The sequence below is a fragment of the Drosophila gunungcola genome, unplaced genomic scaffold (assembly GCF_025200985.1).
Source record: "Drosophila gunungcola strain Sukarami unplaced genomic scaffold, Dgunungcola_SK_2 000091F, whole genome shotgun sequence".
NCBI classification, from domain to species: Eukaryota; Metazoa; Arthropoda; class Insecta; order Diptera; family Drosophilidae; genus Drosophila; species Drosophila gunungcola.
In genome coordinates, this window is record NW_026453253.1 from 263,039 (window position 1) to 285,670 (window position 22,632).

General features: G+C 33.2%; 2 protein-coding genes across 13 annotated transcripts in view; one reads left to right on the forward strand and one right to left on the reverse strand.

Annotated features, from left to right (window-relative positions):
- Nucleotides 1-22,632, reverse strand: part of LOC128265071 (calcineurin B homologous protein 1) — a 107,567-nt gene that overhangs the window by 56,523 nt on the left and 28,412 nt on the right. Inside the window, exon 1 of one of the 2 annotated variants that reach the window (XM_053000872.1) lies at nucleotides 4,246-4,375. The exons of the other annotated variant lie outside the window; for it this stretch is intronic. The gene's annotated coding sequence lies outside the window, so the exon portion shown is untranslated. Of the gene's footprint in view, nucleotides 1-4,245; nucleotides 4,376-22,632 lie in introns of those variants that run through there. 2 annotated transcript variants of the gene reach the window in all.
- LOC128265068 (double-stranded RNA-specific editase Adar) lies at nucleotides 5,340-18,539 on the forward strand. Of its 11 annotated transcripts, none has more exons than XM_053000861.1 (12): nucleotides 5,340-5,704; nucleotides 8,012-8,112; nucleotides 11,243-11,330; nucleotides 11,415-11,563; nucleotides 12,057-12,354; nucleotides 13,560-13,742; nucleotides 13,805-14,085; nucleotides 14,169-14,319; nucleotides 15,205-15,370; nucleotides 16,642-16,741; nucleotides 16,812-17,291; nucleotides 17,358-18,539. In XM_053000861.1, the coding sequence occupies exons 2-12, from the start codon at nucleotides 8,077-8,079 to the stop codon at nucleotides 17,454-17,456; spliced, it is 2,031 nt and encodes a 676-aa protein (XP_052856821.1). In that variant the 5' UTR covers nucleotides 5,340-5,704; nucleotides 8,012-8,076; the 3' UTR covers nucleotides 17,457-18,539. The 11 variants fall into 11 exon arrangements, with proteins under 11 accessions (XP_052856821.1, XP_052856820.1, XP_052856825.1 ...); XM_053000860.1 differs by having other exon boundaries at nucleotides 8,073-8,112; XM_053000864.1 differs by having other exon boundaries at nucleotides 5,341-5,704; nucleotides 8,073-8,112; nucleotides 12,057-12,225.

A 22,632-nucleotide genomic window follows, 5' to 3' on the forward strand; every position in this document is an offset into this window, starting at 1 on the left:
AAGAGTCGCGTTTGAGTTTGAGTATTGGTTTTGTGGGCTACGGTTCTGCCTGCAGCTGAAAGGCGGAGATATCTTATTAATAGAAGATAGATAGATCAACATCAACATCATCGGATAGACATCCATCGCTCTCATTCACGCAGGACTTATCCATTCTTTAGTGGCGCATCTGCATTTTTCCATTTCGACCTCTTTGACCTGACCTTTGACCTTGACCTGAACCCATCATCTTTAGCTTTTAGTTGTAGGCAACACAAAGTTTGTTTATCGAAACAAAGAACTTGAACACAACATGCGCTACAAAAGTACCTGGAACGATTAACAATAAATCACAGATCAAAGTTGTTTATTGTCTCAAAAAAGCGAATCGCACTCCGAACTTAGCTGCAGGCAGAAACGGAGCACTAAAACCAATTGAAAACCTAACCACACTTAGACAGAAAGTCCCATTTTATTGTATAGTTCTAGACCTATATATATTCATGATATTGCTAAAGTTAAAGATCTAAATATGTGTGTATGTTCACAAACCGCAAGAAACAAACAAAGAAAACTCCCACAAACTGTGCTAAAACAAACGTAAGAAATAATAAGAAAGTGTCGAATGTGTTGAACGAGTCCAGTCCAGATGTTATTTGTGTAATTTTGACCAGAGCAAAACTATACGGGAAATAGATCTAGCCGACTAAGAATGTGAAAGCCAAGTGAGAGGAACAACAGCAACGAAGTCCAATCAAATCTATGTCTAACTGAGTTATAATTAATAGACGATAACTTAACACTCATCCCCCAGGTTATCCTATCCAGTGTGTTCCATGTTTCTCCGTAGCCGTACCCGTATCTCTAACGCTCGCTGTATGCCCATCAATATCTGTATCTCTAACTATATCTCTGTAAGCCATCCATCCGACCACAACCGATCACACTTTAAAAGAATTACAATAAAATCCAACTTTAATATCCAACTATCTGATGTTCGCCTTTGCTTTGAACTATCTGCCTGTTTTTATTAAACATACAATAAGCGATCGCTCATCGATCGATCTTGGCACTACCCGACGTCATCCCGCCCGGGGCACTATATCTGAATCAACCTGACCTGCTGCCTTCAATGCCTCTGAAGTAATACTCTTTTTAGACTCTGAGTATTTTGACTGTCCACAGTAGTTGGTCAAGTTCCCAAGACTTTGTAATGCTTTGTGAGATTTATACTGACATGTGGCTGTTTTGAGCCCCACTGGTCCATAATATATAAATAATCATTACTATCTGAATTTGTTTAGAGTTTAAACATAAGACTCATAGCAAATTACTGTATTACAAGCAATATTCCGATCCAGATTATTTGAAAGATTTTAGGGTATGTCGATCGTCGACCATTGAAAACACAACAACAACATTGATTGCTCTTGGCTCGTGTCCCGCGTGGGCGTGGGACAATCTGTTCTGCCCGATCCATTCCGATCCGCCTCTCCCCAACCACAAACCAAACCCCTAACTAACTGATTTCAGAACTGATCTGCATCGCTGACCGGCGAGTTATAAACAGATGGTGACATCATGTCTTGCAAGAGGGATTATTCTGTCTCTATCGGCGTCTCGGCGAATGCGACATGCTTTGTATGTCGCCAACTATTCGTGGATAGAAACCCAACCCCTCGTAGCTCCAGCTCTCCGCTAATATGCATAAGTTGAAGGCTTGCTTTCGGCACTCCGATTCCGAATCCGATTCCGAGCTGCGATCGAGCTTGGGCTTGAACCGCTGTTCGGTTCGGGTGATTAATGCTGCCCCCGGCAGTGATTAATGCCTAATTGCTTATTGAATGTCATAACAGTAATAAAAGAGCGAAAAACAGCGCACAAAATCCTTCTCGCTGCAGTGTGTGTCATAGATTGGGTCACCGCCTCCACGGGAGTCATATGCACCGGACCCACGATATGTGGGATGGCTGTCATTTGGAAAAACTATGAAGCTAAATCATCTCTCTGAAAACTCAATAACAATGGTTGGGGTCACCACCAAGCCCAAACATTAGCAACTAAAAACTTGTCCAAAGAAAAGTCAATAGAATGGACGAAAACGAACAACAAATTCACAAAAATTTTAATCGATTATTTAGATGCATATAAATAAAGAGGTAAAGGCAAAACCAAAGTTAATTACAAAATGTTCTTCCTTAGCTATGCACTTTGGATTAATGAAGAATTTTTTTAATCATTTGTCATTTATTGTCAAAAATAGTAATTTTATAATATAATTAATATATTTTGTTTTTTAACAATCTTTTTAATTTAAAACATTTACCACTCCATTAGCAGTCATTTTGAAGGTATTTAAAAAAGTCTTTGACATGGACATGGCCAGATCGACCTGCCTGATCATCCTGATGAAGAGTCTACATACTTTTATGGTCGAAAATGTCTTTTTCTCTGTCTTAAATTACGGGTGAGATTATATGGAATCTGATATAAAAGCAAGCAAAGCGCGCACCGCATTTAATCGCATAAAATATTGGCCATATACAACGCATAATCATTGAGGTAACTATCAACAATCACAGTGACACCACAGGCAGGTGTATTTGTATATGAATTTAGATATAGTTTTACATGTGTTGCAGCATTGGGTATTTATAGTCGTGCGTTAAGTGAAAAATTATGCCACTGAACTGGCACCGGCGAACAAAAAGAAAAACAAAAACACAAGTACAAGTGCGATTGTGATAAATGGGAAATGTCTTCGGGGTTCGCGATTACCAATTTCAACCACTCCCCGTCACCGAAGGCCTGGTGTCGACCCGCTGTCTGCCAAGGTCCATTTAGAACCACAATGCCAATGGTTTTTAAAGGAAAAGTCTCATGACTCAGCGGCCTCAGAGGTCAGACAACGGTAGCGGGAGTGATTTATTTAGCAAATACTGGTGAAAGAGCATGATCAACACCCACTACCTACTAAATTAGATGGGTGGAGTTGAAAATGCCTAACTCATAATACGAATTAGAAAAAAACTGGTGTGTAAACAAGCTATTGTTAAAGCTTCCCAAGTTACAAATATTTTAAGTTATGTAAAACATTTAGTTTGAATAATGTAAAAATCTAATCACTCAAAATACATTGTACAAATAGATAAAGCCAAACGTATTTATCTGCATTTGTTGTAATAAGAGATATAAGATAAGAGGTCTTGGTTGAATAAAATTCAAAAAGACAATGGAATCTTATTCTCAATCGATTTGCATTCACTCTGATCTGATGGATCAATCTTATATATAGCAGCTATATACGACGAGAACGCTTCCTTCTATATATTTAGTTGGATATTTTTAACCCAAAACTAATAATTATTCACCCAAGGTTATTTACGTACTCTTTTGTGGCTTGATTTATGTGTCTGCACCAAAAACACTAAAAATACAGAAACTACAATGAAATGCTTGAAAATGTAAGAGGACAAGTGCATCAGCAAAGGAAACAAAGTTCTGCCAGCCGAAGCTTATACATCCTTGCAGGACTTATTATTATTAAATATTCTATAAAATATATTTTAATACGTATCTGTTTGAAAACACTGAAGATTTGTCGATTTTACTATCGGTCCTATGGCGGTTATGACATCGTTGTTCGATTTTTAATAAAAAATGAAACCCCATTGCTAAAAATAGTAATAATAGTACTACCTCAACAACGAAGTTGTAATTTATGTTAATTTTACTCAAAACGTCAGATATTAAAAATATTTTTATTCCAAAACAGAGCGAAGATGAGCCAGGATTTTTGGCTATTTTCTTACATATATTGTAAATTGTTTACATTACTTTGAAAAGTGAACTTTATAGAATAATTAACAGTTTTAATTTCTCTTGAAAAAATAAAAACAATATCAAACGTTTTTTAAACCTAATTTTGTTCCTTGGTAACTTAACATTAAGATAAATCCAAACAAAAGTTTTTTATGCTTTAAAGGTATGTTTTTGAGCACTCTAAATTGTCCCATTATTAAAGGTAAGACCGCAGATGTACGTATTTTAATTAAAATTAGTTATTTACGCGAAAATCGACATCAAAATGAAATCGACTCCATTTTGCCAGAGCGAGACAGTTATAGCAAAGGGGAGGAGGAGAGAACAAGATTTAGCATCTACAAAAATTTAATAGCGCTTATGACTAATTGGCAATCAATCAAGCCTTAATGTTTACTAAGCGAGTGCAGCACTCGATTTGCATACTACTCAACCATTACTCACCGCCATATATCCAGATTTTACGCTATTTGTTCTTTATTTGTGTTTGTTTCACTTATTTGCGGCGCTTCTTTTGTTCTTATTATCCGATAAATTTTGGCGCCTCTGCGGATGTGGTATTTTTTAGTGTCAACACAAGCGTTATCGAGCTTAACGATAAATCGATATTCGGTGGTTGGCCATATATCGTTAAAAATAATCGTATTAAAATTAAAACTGCTTTTATATAAAAGCATGCATAACTATATAGTCTTTTAGTGCAATTTCAGCAACAGTCAGTAATTTTTTGTAAGCTTATCTTTATATTATTCACTAATCGGGTTTAAATTGGAATACATTTAACATTTTTGGCTACGCTTTTACAACAACCTTAACTAAGCGTTATAATATATCAGAAAATAAATAAATAGAGAAAATTATCTTTGCACAAGTGCTGTATGTCACCTAATATATAAAAAATTTTTAGGAACTATCGATTGATTATAATGGTTGTTGTCTGGTTGTTCACACTCACACACAGCCACTGAATGGGGTTGTTGCGACCCATTTACACAGGCAACTGATGTTGCAAAAGCAGCTGATCGGTCTACGAGTATTTACATATAGCGCAGACCTATATACATTTATTAGTTTAGAAAGTAAATATTTTCCGCACCTATTAATTAATAGCCTGATTCTATTGTCAATATTTTTTTTATTTTGAATTTACCTGATTCCGTGGCCAAAGATCAAATACTATCAAACTATTTTTGAATAAACTCGAAAACACGCATTACGTTTTCTGATTATCAATCAAGGAATGAAATATAAATTACTTTTAAAAAGTGCGCCAAGAATAAAAAGATTGCGCTCTGAATTATCGATAAGAATTAGTATTTTAACTGAAAATACCAGAAATCTTCGGGGCGAATGACTCTTATACACATTTATTGTTAACACATTTGTTGATTGTAAAAATTGTTCACTGTGTTAAATAATTAAATTAAATATTAGATTATATTAAATTTAATTAGAATATTTTAGAAACACACATTTAATCGATTATTACTGGGAAAACAAAAATGGCATCACCGATAGTATCGAAGGCATATCAATTTTTGTTCCCGCACTAACCAAGTGTCATTGTTATTTTTCTTAATGTAATGTAATGAACCGAAACCGAACCAAAAATCTTTACATTTGAATAAGTGAACCGTGATTGCAATTTTCGGACATTGTTTGCAAGAGAGAAGAAGAAGCAGAGGAGCGCAGCAGCGATATAGAAACAAACAAACAAATAAACAAATAATCGATTTGTTTGTCCGGCCATGCCAGTGTGTGTGTTGGAAGGGCTCGCCTGTGTGTGTGCTCTCTTTTTTTCTTAAGTGCCGAGTGCCGCTAAATTAAATAATTGCCCGTCGCAGCCAATAGCAGCCACCCATTTTCCCTCCTGAGCGACAGAAAAAAAAACAGAAGACAGCAGGTAGGATGCAGAACCACTAACAAATGACACTCTTTGCCGATATAGCTTAGTAAAAATCAATAATTAGAGCTCGTTCCCAAGCAAAAAAGGTATGCAGTAGCCAGAGAACAGAACAAATCGGCACACAGAAACACACAGTGTGTGCATGTATGTGCGCGCACACACACACACACACACACACTTACAGCTGCGGTCAAGAAAATATAAAATATTGTATTTAAAAACAAATTGATCAAAGTAAAATGTAGATAAATTTTTAATATTCCAAATATATAAGATATTAAAAACATTTGTATTTCAATACAAATTGTTATAAAACCAGTTACTTCACTATATTAAATGTGAATTTTAAGAAATTATTAACAGCTATTAACAATAAATATCAAAGGCCTTTTTTTTGTGTTTATTGGTAAGTAGCATTATGATAAATTAAAAGTGGTCGTCCAGCGCCTTAAAGGTATGTTTTGAGAACTTTACATTGTCCTATCACTATTAATTTGACCTCAGCTGTAAGTGTGCAGCCGTGTGTATGTATGTGTCACACTGAATATTGGGCATTTTATGCAAATAAAAGGCGAAAGATAAAAGTCGATAGTTTGTTTCGGTTTTGGCGTTAAAAGGTATCTGAAGCATACTCGGATGCGAAAGCTACCGATTCGTTTCGTTTTTATTTTTATCTCCTTTCCGAGTTGGAAATAAAACAATAGATAGATGCTGCAGAAGAAGTAGGCCTTTTCAAAGGCATTTCCTGGCTATTACGTAGCCAGAACACACATGCAAAAAAAGCACATGCGACGTAACATTACGACCAACATCAAAGCGGAAATTCAAGGAACAGAAAGGTTTCTCCGCTGCACAGTGTTGCCAGAAATTAAGCTCCTGCATAAGCTAAATTCTGGATACAAATAGGCTAAAAATTAAAAAAAACAATAAGTTTTTAAATGATAATTCCAACATTTTAAACAAAGAATACATCTTCTTTCATGCAATACAAATATAACTGTTGGCTTTCAACAACAGCACTGCAACTTATTTAATGTATTTAAAGATTTTTTATACGAATATAAAAGAACTATTTACGATGGTTTATTGAATGTGTCGATCATTTTATTACCAAATTCTTTTTATCGTTTGTGTGTATACGACATAAATATTTTGGTGGCAAATTGTATGTGATGCAGCATTATAAAAATATGCTTCATTTACGGCTATAGGCTATTTACAATTTTTAAAAGCTTTTCCATTTTCAAATATGCTAGATCTAGCCTGAACTGGGCTAAACTGGCAACACTGATTGCGTACCATTCCGTTCCATTTCCCATTACCCGTTTCACTTTCTTGGCCCAACCAAAGTGGCTCTTTAAGCCAATAAGTTCGCGTCCATTCTTGTATGAATTGCAGTTGGTTAGTGGCTTTACGCTGTCGCTGTTTAACAAAACAGTTTCCCATCTACCTACTTTTTATGCATATTCTATTATTTCAAATGTATAAATTACTTAATGTGCCACAAAGTACTGTGCTTAGCACATAGTGCATAGCATATAAAGTATATGGTATAGTGCACTTTTGGCCAGGCAGTCGATGGCTGTAGTCCGCACCGCGGTCCCAATTCGCCAAGAGAGCGTGAGTGAACGAAAATCGATTGAATCGTGTAACTAAACATACAAATAAACATTTGTATTACTTATTTGTATGTTGAATGTTACATGCATGCGAATGAACGCATGCCAATAATGCTTGTGGATATAAACAGTTTTCTCTTATTTGAAAAGTCGAGATTGTATTCTTCGCATTATTTGACATTTTTATTTTTTGCAGCAGTCTATTACATTGCCTTCTAATTGCTACCGTTTAGTTTAGTTAAGGTGAAGTAAGAAACATACACCTCAATATCCACCAAAACCAACAACTAGATCGAAAAGAGAAATGTGAAGTAATTACATACATTTGTGCTCAAATGCAAGTTAGACTTATAGCTTAAGCTCTTCATTTATATTTGTATGTTTCACTTTGATTAAAAATTAGTTGAATTTTTTAGTTATTGAGATTCTGTCTTAGTTTAATTTCGTTTGGTCTTTTTTTCGGAATATTGATAATATCATAATCATACTCTTTGTTTTTGAATGTCTGCCGACTTTATAATGACGTTTGCGATAGAATCGCTTTAAAGTTTTATGTACTGGATAATTTATGCATTGGGTCGGTCGCTTGAAATTCTGTATCTTTGTTAGTTTTGATCCGATGAACTTACAAAAATAATAAAATAGAGAACGAAATTTTTAAAACCGTACACCCCTGTTTAATTAGTATAAAAATAGCACAAAAGATTTCACCAAGATATAAATAAATTCGTGAAATTCGATTCCAGAGTCATGTTAAACAGCGCAAATAACAATTCTCCCCAGCATGTAAGTAGACGAAAATCGTCATTAAAAATTAGTTTTTATAACGACTTGTTTATGTGTATATATATTATATGTTAATTGTATAAAAATCTCGCGCACAGCTTGCATGTTAGGCTTAATAAATAATGCATTTTTTATTGTATCGTTTTTGAAATAAACTCGAAATTTTTATTTTTTTTATTTTTATTTTAGCTACAAGTTTGTAAGTTTACGATTATATCGTAAAGCTTAAAGAATTTGAAAAATTAGGATTTAGCAGTTAGGTTGCTTCATTCTTTTTTGAAGTAACATTGTACAAATATACATCGGATTAGACCTGACCTTTTATAAATTTTCAGAACATTTGTATTTTAAGAAACGCTTCAGTTCTATTTTGGTAGAATTCGTTTTAGTATTTCGTATTTAGCATATACAGTTGTCGAGTCATAAACACTAAAGAAGTTACATTTTTAATTAGCTGTTTCAGGTATTTTACGAATGTGCGTATAAAAATTAATTATTTTTAAAAGAAAGATGGAAAATTTTAAAGATTGTATTAGGTTAATTACTAAATTTACGTTTTCGTTTAAAATAACGACCAAATTTGTAAAGTAGATTAAATTTGTCCTTTGCAATGGCTTCAAAAAGAACTGTCAAACTTTTTTCAGTAATTATTTTGTGTAGATATTTTTCTCAGATTTTCATAACTCGTTTAAATATTGTTAACATTTAACGTTCTACTTTTAATTTTTTCGACGAAGTCTCTTGTTATATCTTAACTTTTTTTTTAATGAATCACAATAATACATTAATAATAGTAATTTATCTTTAACTTTTAGCAGAAATGCTTTCTGTTTGTTAAAAATCAAAACATTAATCATAATTAATAAAGAAAAAAATATGTTCTTCATAAACAATTAGATAGAACTAATTCTGATTTTGATACTTTAGACGTTTACATTATTCGCCATCATTTGTCCGACAAATGACACTCGACACGCAGGTGCGGTGCTTTATAAATATATTGCAATGAATTAGAAGGGTCAAAACAACGAACAATTTTAAGAGGAAATCTCGAGCCTAAAGAGTTTTTGTTTTTTTCAATTGTTCGATTTCGAGAGCTTATTTACCATACACTTCACGCATATCTTGCTTCTTACTATTTTACATTTTTTAAGCTTCAGTGCATAGAGATAATTATTTAAGCGGATGCATGTGCTTTACTTTCTAAATAGATATATTTTTTTTGTGTTTGTCATTTATAAACAGACAACATGTTTTCACTTTATATATTTTTTTGTCCATCGACATAATTTAGGTTTTTAATTTTTTTTAAAAACGGAAGCGAAAATGTATCTTATTTAAAAAATTAATGAGTCGTCCTTTTTCCCACCTACGCGCACATAGTAAACCTACAAGACTGTAGGCTTCCATTCCTCCAAACATCGACCGAAAATAAAATGTGTTCTTCAAACAGATTTTGTAAATGTATATCCCGGAGCGTAATATTCGCACACACGCACCCGTATGTGTTTTGCAACATATTTATTTTAAAAATGTTGTTGTTGATTACTGCAAATTTTGATACGCAAATGCAACTCATGCATCTCTGAGTTTGTGGTGCAGCTGCTGTAGCAATAACCGCTCCACCGGCATCCAAATTTTTTTTAATGTAATTTCGTTCATGCTGCTGGGCTGGGCTGGGCTGGTAATGCCTTTCTGACATTTTGACTTCATTAATTTGGCTAAATCTGCCTTCTGGCCGCCTGCAAACGTTTTATCAGCACCAAGGCATCTCAATTTTCGACATGCACCGTGCATTTTGTTACATTTCAAAAGAAGTGATATAAATGTCATTGAGCAATGTTGATATCCTCTAAGTCCTCTAAGAGCCCTTTTCTTTTCACATTTGCCCAAACATGAATTATATATTATTATTGCAACTAATCAGGCAGAAGGTTGCAAAAAATATCTTTTTAATAATCCAAATTGCTTAAAATGAAGCCAATATATGATTAATTAAATGGTTGATAATATATGTTTTTAATGTCTTTTGGTTATCTTGCCGCACAGAAGCTCGCTTTGAAACTTAAAATAAAACAGATTGATCTGATCCCTTGCATTGAGATGGACAGCCACATGTGGTGTGTCTTCGTCTTCCCTTTAAAAGGGTATATAAATATCGAGCTACTCAAAATACGCAGCTAGTCGCGCAAATTATCTATACACGTACAAACATGTGTTTTTGCACATGTATGTACATTTTAAAAAATGTTTTTTTCATAATTGTAGTTCTTTCTATAAAATTAGCTGCAGTTTGCTTTTGTCGTTGTCAGTTAAATGTCGGTGCTTAGCCGGGAAACTCGAAATTCATCAGTCGCTAAGTTGTACATGGTCTTGAACGTTCGTTGTTTGAATAGGTTTTATTTATTTGAGCATAGTAAAGAAGCGAAAGTGAACCAATAATGTATCCAGTTTCCTACAAACCGGAGCGTGCGTGCTATAAATCATGCCACCATGCAATGCGAATAGCGTCGAGATCTTCAATTTTCTACCAACGTCAACATTTTTATGCCGCATCAAGTTTTGCGGGCAAAAGGCCCAAATTTTTTGTTAAACGGAGAGTTATTTTTCCCTCATTGCCCTGCAATGTAAGTAGATTTTATGAACTATATAATAATGGCACTGTGGGTCCTGAAAGATAAATATTTTGTATGATTTTTAAATTAATAAATAGTTTCGACAAACAAGATGTGAGGATTTTTTTTTAACTAAACATATTGTTGTGCTCTTGTATTAATAACGTCTTGCTATAACTGTCTATATGGTGTATCGATGTTTTTGTGCGTAATATTGAATTAAAGCAAACATTTTGTGTATGTATGTAATATTAATCTATTAACAAAATGTAATTGACTTACAAAAGACGAAAATAATTTCAACCAGTTAGTGCAGAAAATGCAAAAATGTAAATGCACTTATATGTACTGCAAATTACTACATGCATACACCCAAATCGGGTCCTTGAAAGGAAGTTTGAATGCTTTTCGTTGTACTGTACATGTTATGCTAAGTGTTGAAATGAAAATCTGTAACGCCTCAATAATTAACTACTATTAAATTTATTTTAAATGTATATATATATATAATATAGCCGGTGAGTGCACCATCTGAGATCAACATGAATGGCTATAACCGCAAATCGCCACAAAAACGGCGCTATGAGATGACAAAATATGCTGGTTAGTCATGCTCCCTTTTGATTATAACTATATTTTAGATTAAAAAAAATGGAATTGAACTCAAAGTGGAAACTTTTTTTACAGTAACACCAAAAAAGAAAATCTGCAAGGAGCGCATTCCGCAGCCGAAAAATACAGTGGCAATGCTGAATGAGTTAAGACATGGACTGATTTACAAATTGGAGTCACAGACTGGTCCGGTGCACGCACCTTTATTTACGATATCCGTTGAGGTAAGATTTATTACTTGAGCAATCTTGAAAAATGATACATTTCAAAGGGACTTTTCATTTCTTAAGAAATTGGATTTTTTATATTTATAAAAAAATTATAGTGCATTCTTTATTAAATCTATTAGTATTGGAAAAACTATTAAGAATATTTATTTTATTGCTAAGCAATAATGCCCACAAAAAATACTTAATATTCAAATTGTTGTTTATCACTAATGTCGTTCAAGAGTTATGTTTAGTATTCCACGCGAGCTCTACGAAGTTACATATGAATAGATCAATAAGAACATAATAAGTAGTAGGAAGCACGGTAGATAGTCATAAAAAAGCATGTCTGTTAAACGTAAGGGTTGCATATTAAAGATATTAGTTAATATTGTTGCATAACTAGCATCTGTTTTATTGACCCGAAACCCGACTCGTTTTAAATATTAGAACGAAAGAAATGTTGTTTAGCCCGCATTTGACTACAAATTTCGCGTTAACTTCGCAGGTCGATGGACAAAAATACTTGGGCCAGGGTCGCAGTAAAAAGGTTGCACGTATCGAAGCAGCCGCTACCGCACTCCGCAGCTTTATACAGTTTAAGGACGGAGCTGTCTTGTCACCTTTGAAGCCATCGGGCAACTTGGACTTTACCAGCGATGAACATCTTGAAAATGGTATTGAAAATATGTCCAATGAACAGTTGATCGCAATCAATAAGACGTTGATGTTGACTGAAAAGAAATCCAACCTTACCTCGCTTGAACAACCCACGTTGCGTCTTCAAAAGTTTTGCATGAGTCAGAGCAAGTATTAGTGTTTTTTTTGTTCCTTTTTGTTAAATATTTTAATTTATTATTATGAAATCTTATTTGTTACTGAATTGACCAAGTTGTGTGACCCTATGCACTTTAACTTGAAGTGTGTAAGTATTTCAAATGTATGCACTACACAAATTTGGATCTACATTAAACAAAAAATTTGTGTTACCTTCGTTGCGATGCTGCTTTTCATACATTGATAATAATTAATTAATTATGAATTGTAGAGCCTTTAAAGCTAAAATATAGAAAGCGACTTTTTAAAAAAATTTTTATGTAAATTAATGATGAAAAAATCTTGCCGCCAAGTAATGTTAATATTCTAGGTATATTAACAACAGCATTACGCGTTCAATTATATCGTTAGCGATACTTGTTTTTCGCTCGACAGAAAAACTAACGTAAATGCCTAAAAAGTTTAGTATTACTATAGTGAGCTGGCCAGATCTGTCAATATTCGGTATTTTATATCAGTACTCAAAAAATAATATGGCAAAATCATTTTGCAAAGAGTTTATTCACCAAAAAAGCTGGCAAGCATAGAAAAGTTAAAGTTGTCCTTATTAATCACGTTGCATACTTTTCGGCGAAAATATTATATGCTTTGCAAGTGTACAAAATGTCTAAAGTTTATGTAGCAAATCTTTCGAAATAAATATCTCTGTTAAATGTGCCATAGGGTTGACTTGTGTTCATTTTAACCTTTATTTTGTTAAAGAGTAACATAATAGCATATTTGGACTGAAGCTTTTATGTGCATGCGAATGTTTTTCATGGTGAAAAGTGCTAGAAACCGCTACTTAAAAGTATCAGTTTAAATGGGCTGGAAGGAGTTGTTTATGTTACGTTTTTCTTTTATCATTCTCGCCTTTTTCCTTAAAATATTTACGTTCAATATTAATATGTCTTAACACGCCTAAACTAAAACTGTGCAATCACAAAGCTACAAAGTATGTAATGTTAAGACATTTTAATGCTATACGCACTTATGTATTTAAATATTTGTATTCGAACACAACATTTTGCTTAAGTCATTTGTATTCGTATTCCCTGTTTATGTTTTCCCTTGCATTTTTCTAATACGGTTGGAGAACACTTCTGCGTGTGAAATAAGTTTAGATGACTAAGACAAAATTGCATATAGCAACGAGCAACCAACTATCGCCACTAACTACTTTTTATATTGCTAGATGTGAGTAAGAGTGCCATTGCTGTCGATGGCCAAAAGAAGGTGCCGGACAAGGGACCTGTTATGCTTCTGTACGAGTTGTTCAACGACGTTAATTTTGATTGTATTAATATTGACGGAGCTCAAAACAATTGTCGCTTTAAAATGACAGTTACAATAAACGAGAAGAAGTTTGATGGAACAGGTATGTGTGTGTGTGTGCATATATTGCACAAGTTATATTGGTAAATACATTTATTTTTCCAGGTCCTTCCAAAAAGTTGGCCAAAAATGCGGCAGCTAAGGCGGCACTTGCATCACTGTGCAATATTTCGTACAGTCCGATGGTGGTGCCGCAGAAAAACGTGCCCCTGCCAATTGACGACAAGTCGTCGTCAATGGAACTGCCGCAGATACATGCAGATACCATTGGACGACTGGTGCTGGAGAAGTTCATGGAAGTCATTAAGGGACAGGAGGCCTATTCGCGACGCAAGGTATTGGCGGGGATTGTAATGACAGAGAACATGAATTTTTGTGAAGCCAAAGTAAGTCGGTTGTCTATATTATTATATACGATTCGGTTGTCTATATAATACGATGTGTTGTACACTCTCTTCTTGACCACCAGGTTATTTCCGTTTCGACGGGCACCAAGTGTGTCAGCGGCGAGCACATGAGCGTGAACGGAGCTGTGCTAAACGATTCGCATGCCGAGATAGTCTCCAGGCGCTGTCTTCTGAAGTTCCTCTATGCACAGCTGGACCTGCAGTGCAACCAGGGTATAGTTGTTTGATGCATATGCTAAGCTATATACTTTTACACATACTAAATAGTTAATAGTTAATATTTAATAGAAGTTAAGCTTAAGTATAATGCATAATTTAGTTGTTGAATGTATACATTTTAAATGTACGGTTTGTCAATCAAATTGGACCCGTTACTCTTATTTTTTTAATGGCGCTAAGCTTGTTACTAATATTTGGGTAAACATAATTTTAACCTATTAAAAAGCAAAATTGAAAAACGATTTTTTAGTACAAAAAGAAGGTATCTTTCATAAGTTACTCAGCTTTTGTTCTCCTCAATTCAATGGCTGTGGTATCATTTGCTCTAACAGCCTCTCTCTCTGACGCATTCACATATATATACATATTAAATTTACCACTGCTTTTATTCTTTATTGAGAAACAACACTACTGACCACGTTTTCATTAAAAAATGTGTGAATATGTCTGATTACAGGAGTGTTACTTATTCTGAGTAGCTGCAACTTTTGTATTTTGTATTGCTGTGTCGCAAGTATTTTAGTAATTTTAAATAAACACACACCTATCCAAAATACAAAATCAAATACGAATACAAGTCGAGTCAATTTTGAAAATCTTCATGGTTAGTGATTGAAACAAAACCAGACTTTCAAAACTAAATGAGTCAATGTTGAACTAGAAATGAGATATGTATCAGTGCGTAGAAGTACTTTGAAATTGGCTTTATGCTTCCTCACTTTAATTGCATACTAAAAACTGTTTTGCATTGTTTTATTGGACTTCTTTTCATGCATACCTGTGCGTATTGGTGAAAAGAAAGAAACTTAAACATACATCTAAATCGTTTTACTTTAATTTATATTTGATTACTCTTATTCAATTTTCTCCTAAATTTAGCCACAGCATATCAGTCGATTTTCGTGAGGAATACTGATGGGCAATACCCTTATAAACTAAAATCCGGGGTACATTTCCATTTGTATATAAATACAGCACCTTGTGGGGATGCACGGATATTTAGTCCTCACGAAAACGACACTGGTGTTGATAAACATCCAAATAGGTTGGTACAAAAGATATTCTATAAATACTTGCTATTATTAAAATTTTCAAATATTTTCTTTACTTATTTACACTTCAAATTGTATAAATCAAGTAGTATCAAAATTGATCAATATTAGTATGTTTCCAAATAAAAATCATGTTTTCTGTGCCAGAAAAATATGTATATGCCAAAAAAAAAAAAACAAAAAACACATTTATACAAATGTGTGCTTGGAAACACAAGTGCATAACTTGTTTCGAAAAAAAGGGACATTTGTTTATAACAAATTATAAATTGAAATGTGTATGGAAAATATGTACATATGTATATGTTAAATTTATTTTTAATCGATGCATACTACATTTGTTCGCATATTTTCAATGATTTCGGGAACATAATGCACGAATCTGTATGGATTTAATATATGAAATTAGTTAACTAAACACAAGCATGTAAAAAAAATAATGCAGGTATTTACAATTTTTTTTTGTTGTGTTGAGAATGGTAAATTTGTAAGGGGTTTTTTTAGGGTGCTTATACTGTCTGTCTGTCTGTGATGGCTCAATCAAATGTATGTTCTTAAATTTAAATCGTGCTGCTTGTCAAATAAATTAACTATATTAAGCTCTAATGTGATGTTGAGCTTTACTGTTGTAAATTCATTTTTGCATACCATTGAAGGGGATTATATAACACAAAAGAAAATACATTATAAACATTACACCATCCGAATTTACATTTTTATTCTTGTCCGTTATCAAAAACTCTGGTGCATGCATAAGAAGTTTAAAGGCCCTGTGTCCATTTAAATCAGTGGTGATCAAAACTGTATTATGGCAGTGCATTTACCAATACAATTTGAAAAAACATTGCCAAAATGTACTTAATGTTAGTGTAGAGTCGAGAAAAAGAATAAAAACAAATTTTATTTGGACTAGCGATGCAAAAAAAACGCAATCTTGGTTTGCCCTGGTTTTATTTGTCTTCTATTCATGGCAAACTGAAATAGCTTAGGAATATAATATATATATGTTTAGTATATATTATAACTGCCTTTGTAGTGAATTAAGTTAAAAACATTTGATGCTAAATTATTCAAATTGTGAGGACTTGCCACTCAGACAAATGCCATCAAACCAAACTGAAGTAATACATACTATGTTTTGTTCCCAGTATGACTCTTGGCATGTTTTTGAAACATCTCTAAAACAAGCAAATAATTATAGTTTTCATATTCATTTTTATAATGGCGACAACGAATCAAACATGAAATAATCATCAATCAACAGAAAAGCTCGTGGCCAATTGCGTACAAAAATCGAGTCCGGTGAGGGAACAATTCCAGTCAAGAGCAGTGATGGAATACAGACGTGGGATGGCGTATTGCAGGTAACTAAAACGACTCGATTATGAAATATAAAACTCAAATATTACTAATTCTGTGAAATTTTTTCTGCAGGGCCAACGCTTGCTGACCATGTCGTGCTCCGATAAAATCGCACGTTGGAACATCGTGGGCATACAAGGCTCCTTGTTGTCTTCCATAATTGAACCAGTGTACCTGCATTCGATTGTGCTGGGCAGTCTGTTGCACCCAGAGCACATGTACCGTGCAGTGTGCGGTCGAATTGAGAAGTCAATCCAGGGTCTGCCACCGCCGTACCATTTAAATAAGCCACGCCTGGCATTGGTCACATCGGCAGAGCCGCGAAATCAGGCCAAGGCTCCAAACTTCGGGATTAATTGGACCATTGGCGACACCGAGCTGGAGGTGGTCAACTCGCTCACGGGCCGAACAATTGGCGGCCAAGTGTCGCGCATCACGAAGCAGGCGTTTTTTGTTAAATATGGCTTTCTAATGGTGAACCTACCAGGTATTTTAGTCCGCAAAGTAACCACAGACTATGGGCAAACAAAGGCCAACGTAAAGGACTATCAGGTGAGGTTAACTACTGGTTGTCTCAACTTCTAGCTCATCCAATAATACAATGTTTTTTAATTGTAGACGGCGAAGCTTGAATTGTTTTCGGCTTTCAAACGAGAGGACCTTGGCAGCTGGCTGAAGAAACCCATTGAACAAGACGAATTCGGCCTTGCCGAATGATGACTGCATTCAGCACTACTATATAATTTAATAAAAGACAACAGAAACGGCAAGCAATTAATAGAATTAGATGATATAACTTTTATGACAAATTCATATATAGTAGAATGCATATTAAGTTGGGTGCAAGTGCAAAGACAGCGATATGAACTTCTCCAAATGATTGGGAAGAACCTGCCAACAACCTTGTGCACCCATTTCAAGAACAGCAAGCACAAAGATGCTAATGCTCGATATATAAAAAACGGCTCTAGAATATTTATAGAATAGAATGTAGTTTTTATGCTGGAACTGAGTAAAGGAGTATTATGGCGTTTTTTTTTGTATCAATTCGTTTTATAATTGGCTAAAGCAATTTCTATAACTCACCACTCGAATTATTATTTATTGTTTACAACAAACAACTTTGCCTTAACCACACAGCTATAATTTTCAAGAGAACTTGGCTTTTGGTTGGTATTTAAATCATGTTACAAGAGAGTTACAATATACAGTCAAACTTCTATAAGTGAAACCACCATCTGCCACCAAAATAACTTCCAGTTGAAAAATTGAGTTATGGATACATTTGGTTGAGAAGGTTTAAGTTATAGAAGTTAAGGCTGTACGTTTAAGTAAACAAAAAAGGAAAAAAAAAACTCCGGCAAGCCGATGTTTATATACCCTTGCAGCTATAAAAAAAAAACGAATATTTTGTACAACGACTGTAATTCGATGTTTATGCGTATATGTTGAAATCATAACGATTATCCGCTAAATTTTCGATCGTTCCTATGAAAATTGTTGTCCGATTTTAATAAAATTAAAACTGTAATTATAAAAAAGGAAAACCAATAGTTTATTGGAATAAATTGAATAAAACAACGAAGTTATAATTTTTTGACTGAAATTTGAATACACCATGCAAGGGTATACAAATAAAATCTATAAATGACAAAAATCCAAACATAGTTCTGTTATCGATTAAGCAATTGTATGTTATTAAGTAAAGTCATTTGCAACGACATAATATTTATAATAAAGTCACGTTTAGTAAAGATAAAGTAGATTTTAGGTAAATCTACATTATTTTCACATATTTTTCTTCAGACCACACACATATATATATATATATATATATATATATATATTATTTCTTGATATATATATATATTCAAGAAATAAAACTGTGTTCTTGGTTAAACAACTTTTACTATAACAATTTACCAAATAAATTATGTAGATTTCTTTATAATTACAATATTAGTTGAAATAAATACCATGCAAACAAATAGACTAGTTACCAATTTTATAGCATGATAAAAACAAATGATCTATCTTAATGTGTAATCATGAAGCTTTCGAAGCCATTTTATACGTAGACTTACATATATTTAATTAGTTGTGGTAAATTGTTTGACCATCTTACATAATGTTTTCTACAAAACGTACTTCCTGATTTCTTCCATTTGACCAACTGCTGGTTGCTAAAGGGTCAACAAATTTGCTAAAATACAAAAGTATTTTAATTTTAATAATTGCTCTTCCAAAATGTCCTGAAGTATTCTCCTTTTGAAATGTACATGAGAATGCTGCGTTTGCTAAACAATAACTTGTTCATTTGATTTTCTCATCCAAAATTCAGTGATGTCAAATAAGTATAACGTCAAAGTTGCATAAAAAAACACAAAAATGAAAAAGACAGCAAGTCTTTAGAGCAGAACAGCTTATTTCGTGCACTCATTTATAATTTTTCAAATTGAACAACAAAAAAATAAAGCTACAATTTTTCTATTAAGGAACATGTTTAAAACACCACAGCGTAATCAATCAAACAAATTTTTATTTTTTGTTGGTTAACATAATTTTAACTTCTTTTTCTTTTTTTTCAAAACACGGAGTAAGCTTTGGTAATTTAATAGCATAATTTTAGAAGGATTTTGCCAGTACACAAGCTCCAAAGGCCGTTAAAACCAATTATAACTTATATAGACATCGTTTAATAATTTTCAAGTTGTCATTATTGAAGAGAATAAACAAAAGATTTCCGTTTAGTTTAAAATGATACAAGTACACTATTTTTTCCGACGCCTGCCAAAAAGATATTGGCATACTTTTTGGTAACAAATAATACACAACAACTTGTGAAATGCTCTCCCTTTTTTCGATTATATAATATATACCACTCCAATGTGACGATATAATTGACTTAAGTAATATTTGCATAAAATACCGCATATGATGGATAAACAAAAGTTGATCTTATATAAAATACTGTGATACTAAATTTTACTAGTACTTCCAGCATAGCTGCATTTTATCCATTCTTAAATATTCTATGATATAGAAGCAGCTGCAGATAATAATCAATGACTATTTAGGAAAAGAAAACATTTTAAGTGACATGTACAATGCTTGTCTACATTAGATTTTCAAATAAGAAATTTTACAAAATATATATACGTATGGGAAAAGGTAGGTATAACATTGGGATTACTCAAATATCATTTTTGATTGCAATGCAAAACAATAGGTTCTACGATGCAAGCATATATAGATCAACTTCAACTTCAGTCAACTAAATTTTATTGCAGTAAAGAAATACAAAAAGTACAGAAAACTTAAAACCAAATATATACTGGAACATTCAAATTAAAAACTTTAATATGTAGGTTAGATGCCGTTATATTCAAGACCCAGAAAATTATTGTTCAATATTTATTGAAATACTTATAGAAGTAAAAACAAACAATGAGATATCTTTTTAAAATTTTAAAATCAGTTGGGGGAAAATACATATTTACAATATAGTATGCTAGTCATTAAACGGGTATTCTACTCTTGTTATGGAATGGCTTTAATTGTTCACTCCCCACGTTATTCAGCTGATTTGCCTAACAATTCAAAAGTATATTATTTTATAATATGATTGAAAACTTTTTGCGAAGAAAAAATAATATAAATATGACAGTTTTAAATGGATACCGTACTTGCAAGCTTGATTTAAAAATGCATATAATACAATAAGACGAATACAAATCAAAAGATTGCACACAATTGCAAAACTTTTGGAAAGTAATTCACTCTCTTCCGGACAAAAAACACAGTCCTGCAAACATAAGTAGATGCTTATAGATTTCTGCGGGCTATGGGCTATACTGTATCCCGCTAAAACAGTGATAAGATGCGTTCTCAGACCCGTACTACTATAATGTGCTAGACCAAAACGGGAAAATGTTATCAAAACCATATGGCAAGAAGAAAATTTAAAAGAAAACCAAGTACTAGGCACGTAGAAGGTACACACATATTGCATATGTACGTATGTAAGCAATCTAACGAAATTGTATGGATTAGTCGCGTAGGACTATTATTCCATTCGCAATTGTATGAATACTTAAGGCAACTGATGTCAAACTTGGGTTAACTTATATTCTTTAGGATCCAAACATGGGCAACATCGAAGGTGAACACTTACTAATTATTTGTAGTTTTAAAATGTTGAAAGACTATAACCAATAAGATTATCCAAGACACAACGTTCAAAACTTATTGTCAATCAGAGAACGAGTGCACATGATATAACAAATAACAAATCTGTTATAATTTACATTTTTTTTCAATGTCATCTAAGACATCTCTGAGATACATAGTACACTTACTCATTATTAACTTTTTATTCTGACAAAAAGGTGATATAAAAGACACCAAAACACTTAATATCTAGATAAACCCAAAAAACGTTAATTAAAACTTAGGTTACACACACATAAACTTCGCTGATCCATATTTCATCAAGTCCGTTTAGAAAACGAAACAAGATTGAATCATTAAAGTACCAAAGTATCAAACAATCTAGTCGGAAACAGATATTAATTTATTTTTACGCCAAGTTTATAAACTTTTTTTTTAGCTGAATACTTTATTGAATCCTCCCAAAATTGTATCTTTTAATGATAAGTTAAAAAAATAGCACTCAAAATACAGCATCGCTTCTTTAGTTTTAAAACGAAACCGTCTGTAACAGAAAATTATGCATAACTCTATATAGCGAAATTCACACTTGTACGTAACACTTTGTTCTTGATCCAAAATTAGTGCAAGTATCCAAATGTTTCAAAGATAATAAAAGCGAGCAACAACTTAGTTAACTGTTGCTTTTAACCAATAAAGTCAGCAAAAACAAATGTATCAATAACTTAGCAATTTTAAAATAGATTTTACGATGGCCTTTTTGTTTTATAATCGACTGTCAGCCAATAAAATAACCCCCACGTAATTGAACCGAAGTTTAAACCTTATAAGCCTATTAATATTTACATAAATCGTTCGGTCTCCAACTACTGTAAATGAAAATTTAATAAATTACCAATAATATATATAGAGTACAACACTGGGTACAAATTTGTATTGTTTGAAAAAATATGGTGCCAGCCATAGAATGATTTATTAGTTGCGCAGTGGTTGTCACTTTTAATTATAAACAACTTTTTTTTTCTTGCTTTGGGTGCATCATGGCAATATCTCTGTAGAGCATAGGAATATGTTCTGCCGGAAGACGCAATTTTCTGCAAGCCGAACTTTTATACCCTTGCATCTATTACAAAAATTAAATATTCTATAGAAGGACTACATTTCGATTTTGATGCGTATACTTTTAAAAACAATATAGTTATGTCGCATTTCTAATGTTTAGAATTGAGAATTTGTTGAAATATTCGTGAAACGAATGAACAAATTTAAAAATCTACATTTATTATAGGGATAATAAATTGAATATTTTTAAAAATGATTAAAATAATTATTTTTTTTAAACCCCAACTTGTAGGGTTGATATATGCATCAAATTTTTGGTAACCCTGCAAGGGTATTCAAACTTCGGGTTGCCGTAGTGAGCTTCCGCTCTGTTTTTTACTTGATAATTGAGTTTAAGGAAACTGCGCCCATTTGCCCATTTTCTGGGCAGTTGCTTGGACGTGAATGCATTGTCGCCTCGTTGATTGACAGGCGTTTGATGGCAGCCGGACTTGCTTGATGAGTGACATCTGTATAACGGAATTAACGGGCTTATCTGCATTCTGGATTGGAAATGGTTTTGAATCACAGCCGCCTCCCTGGAGTATGCATATATGCATATACATACGTGGATTTAAAAGAACGGAAATTTGGGACGATGTCCGAAGCCTTTTTTTGTGGT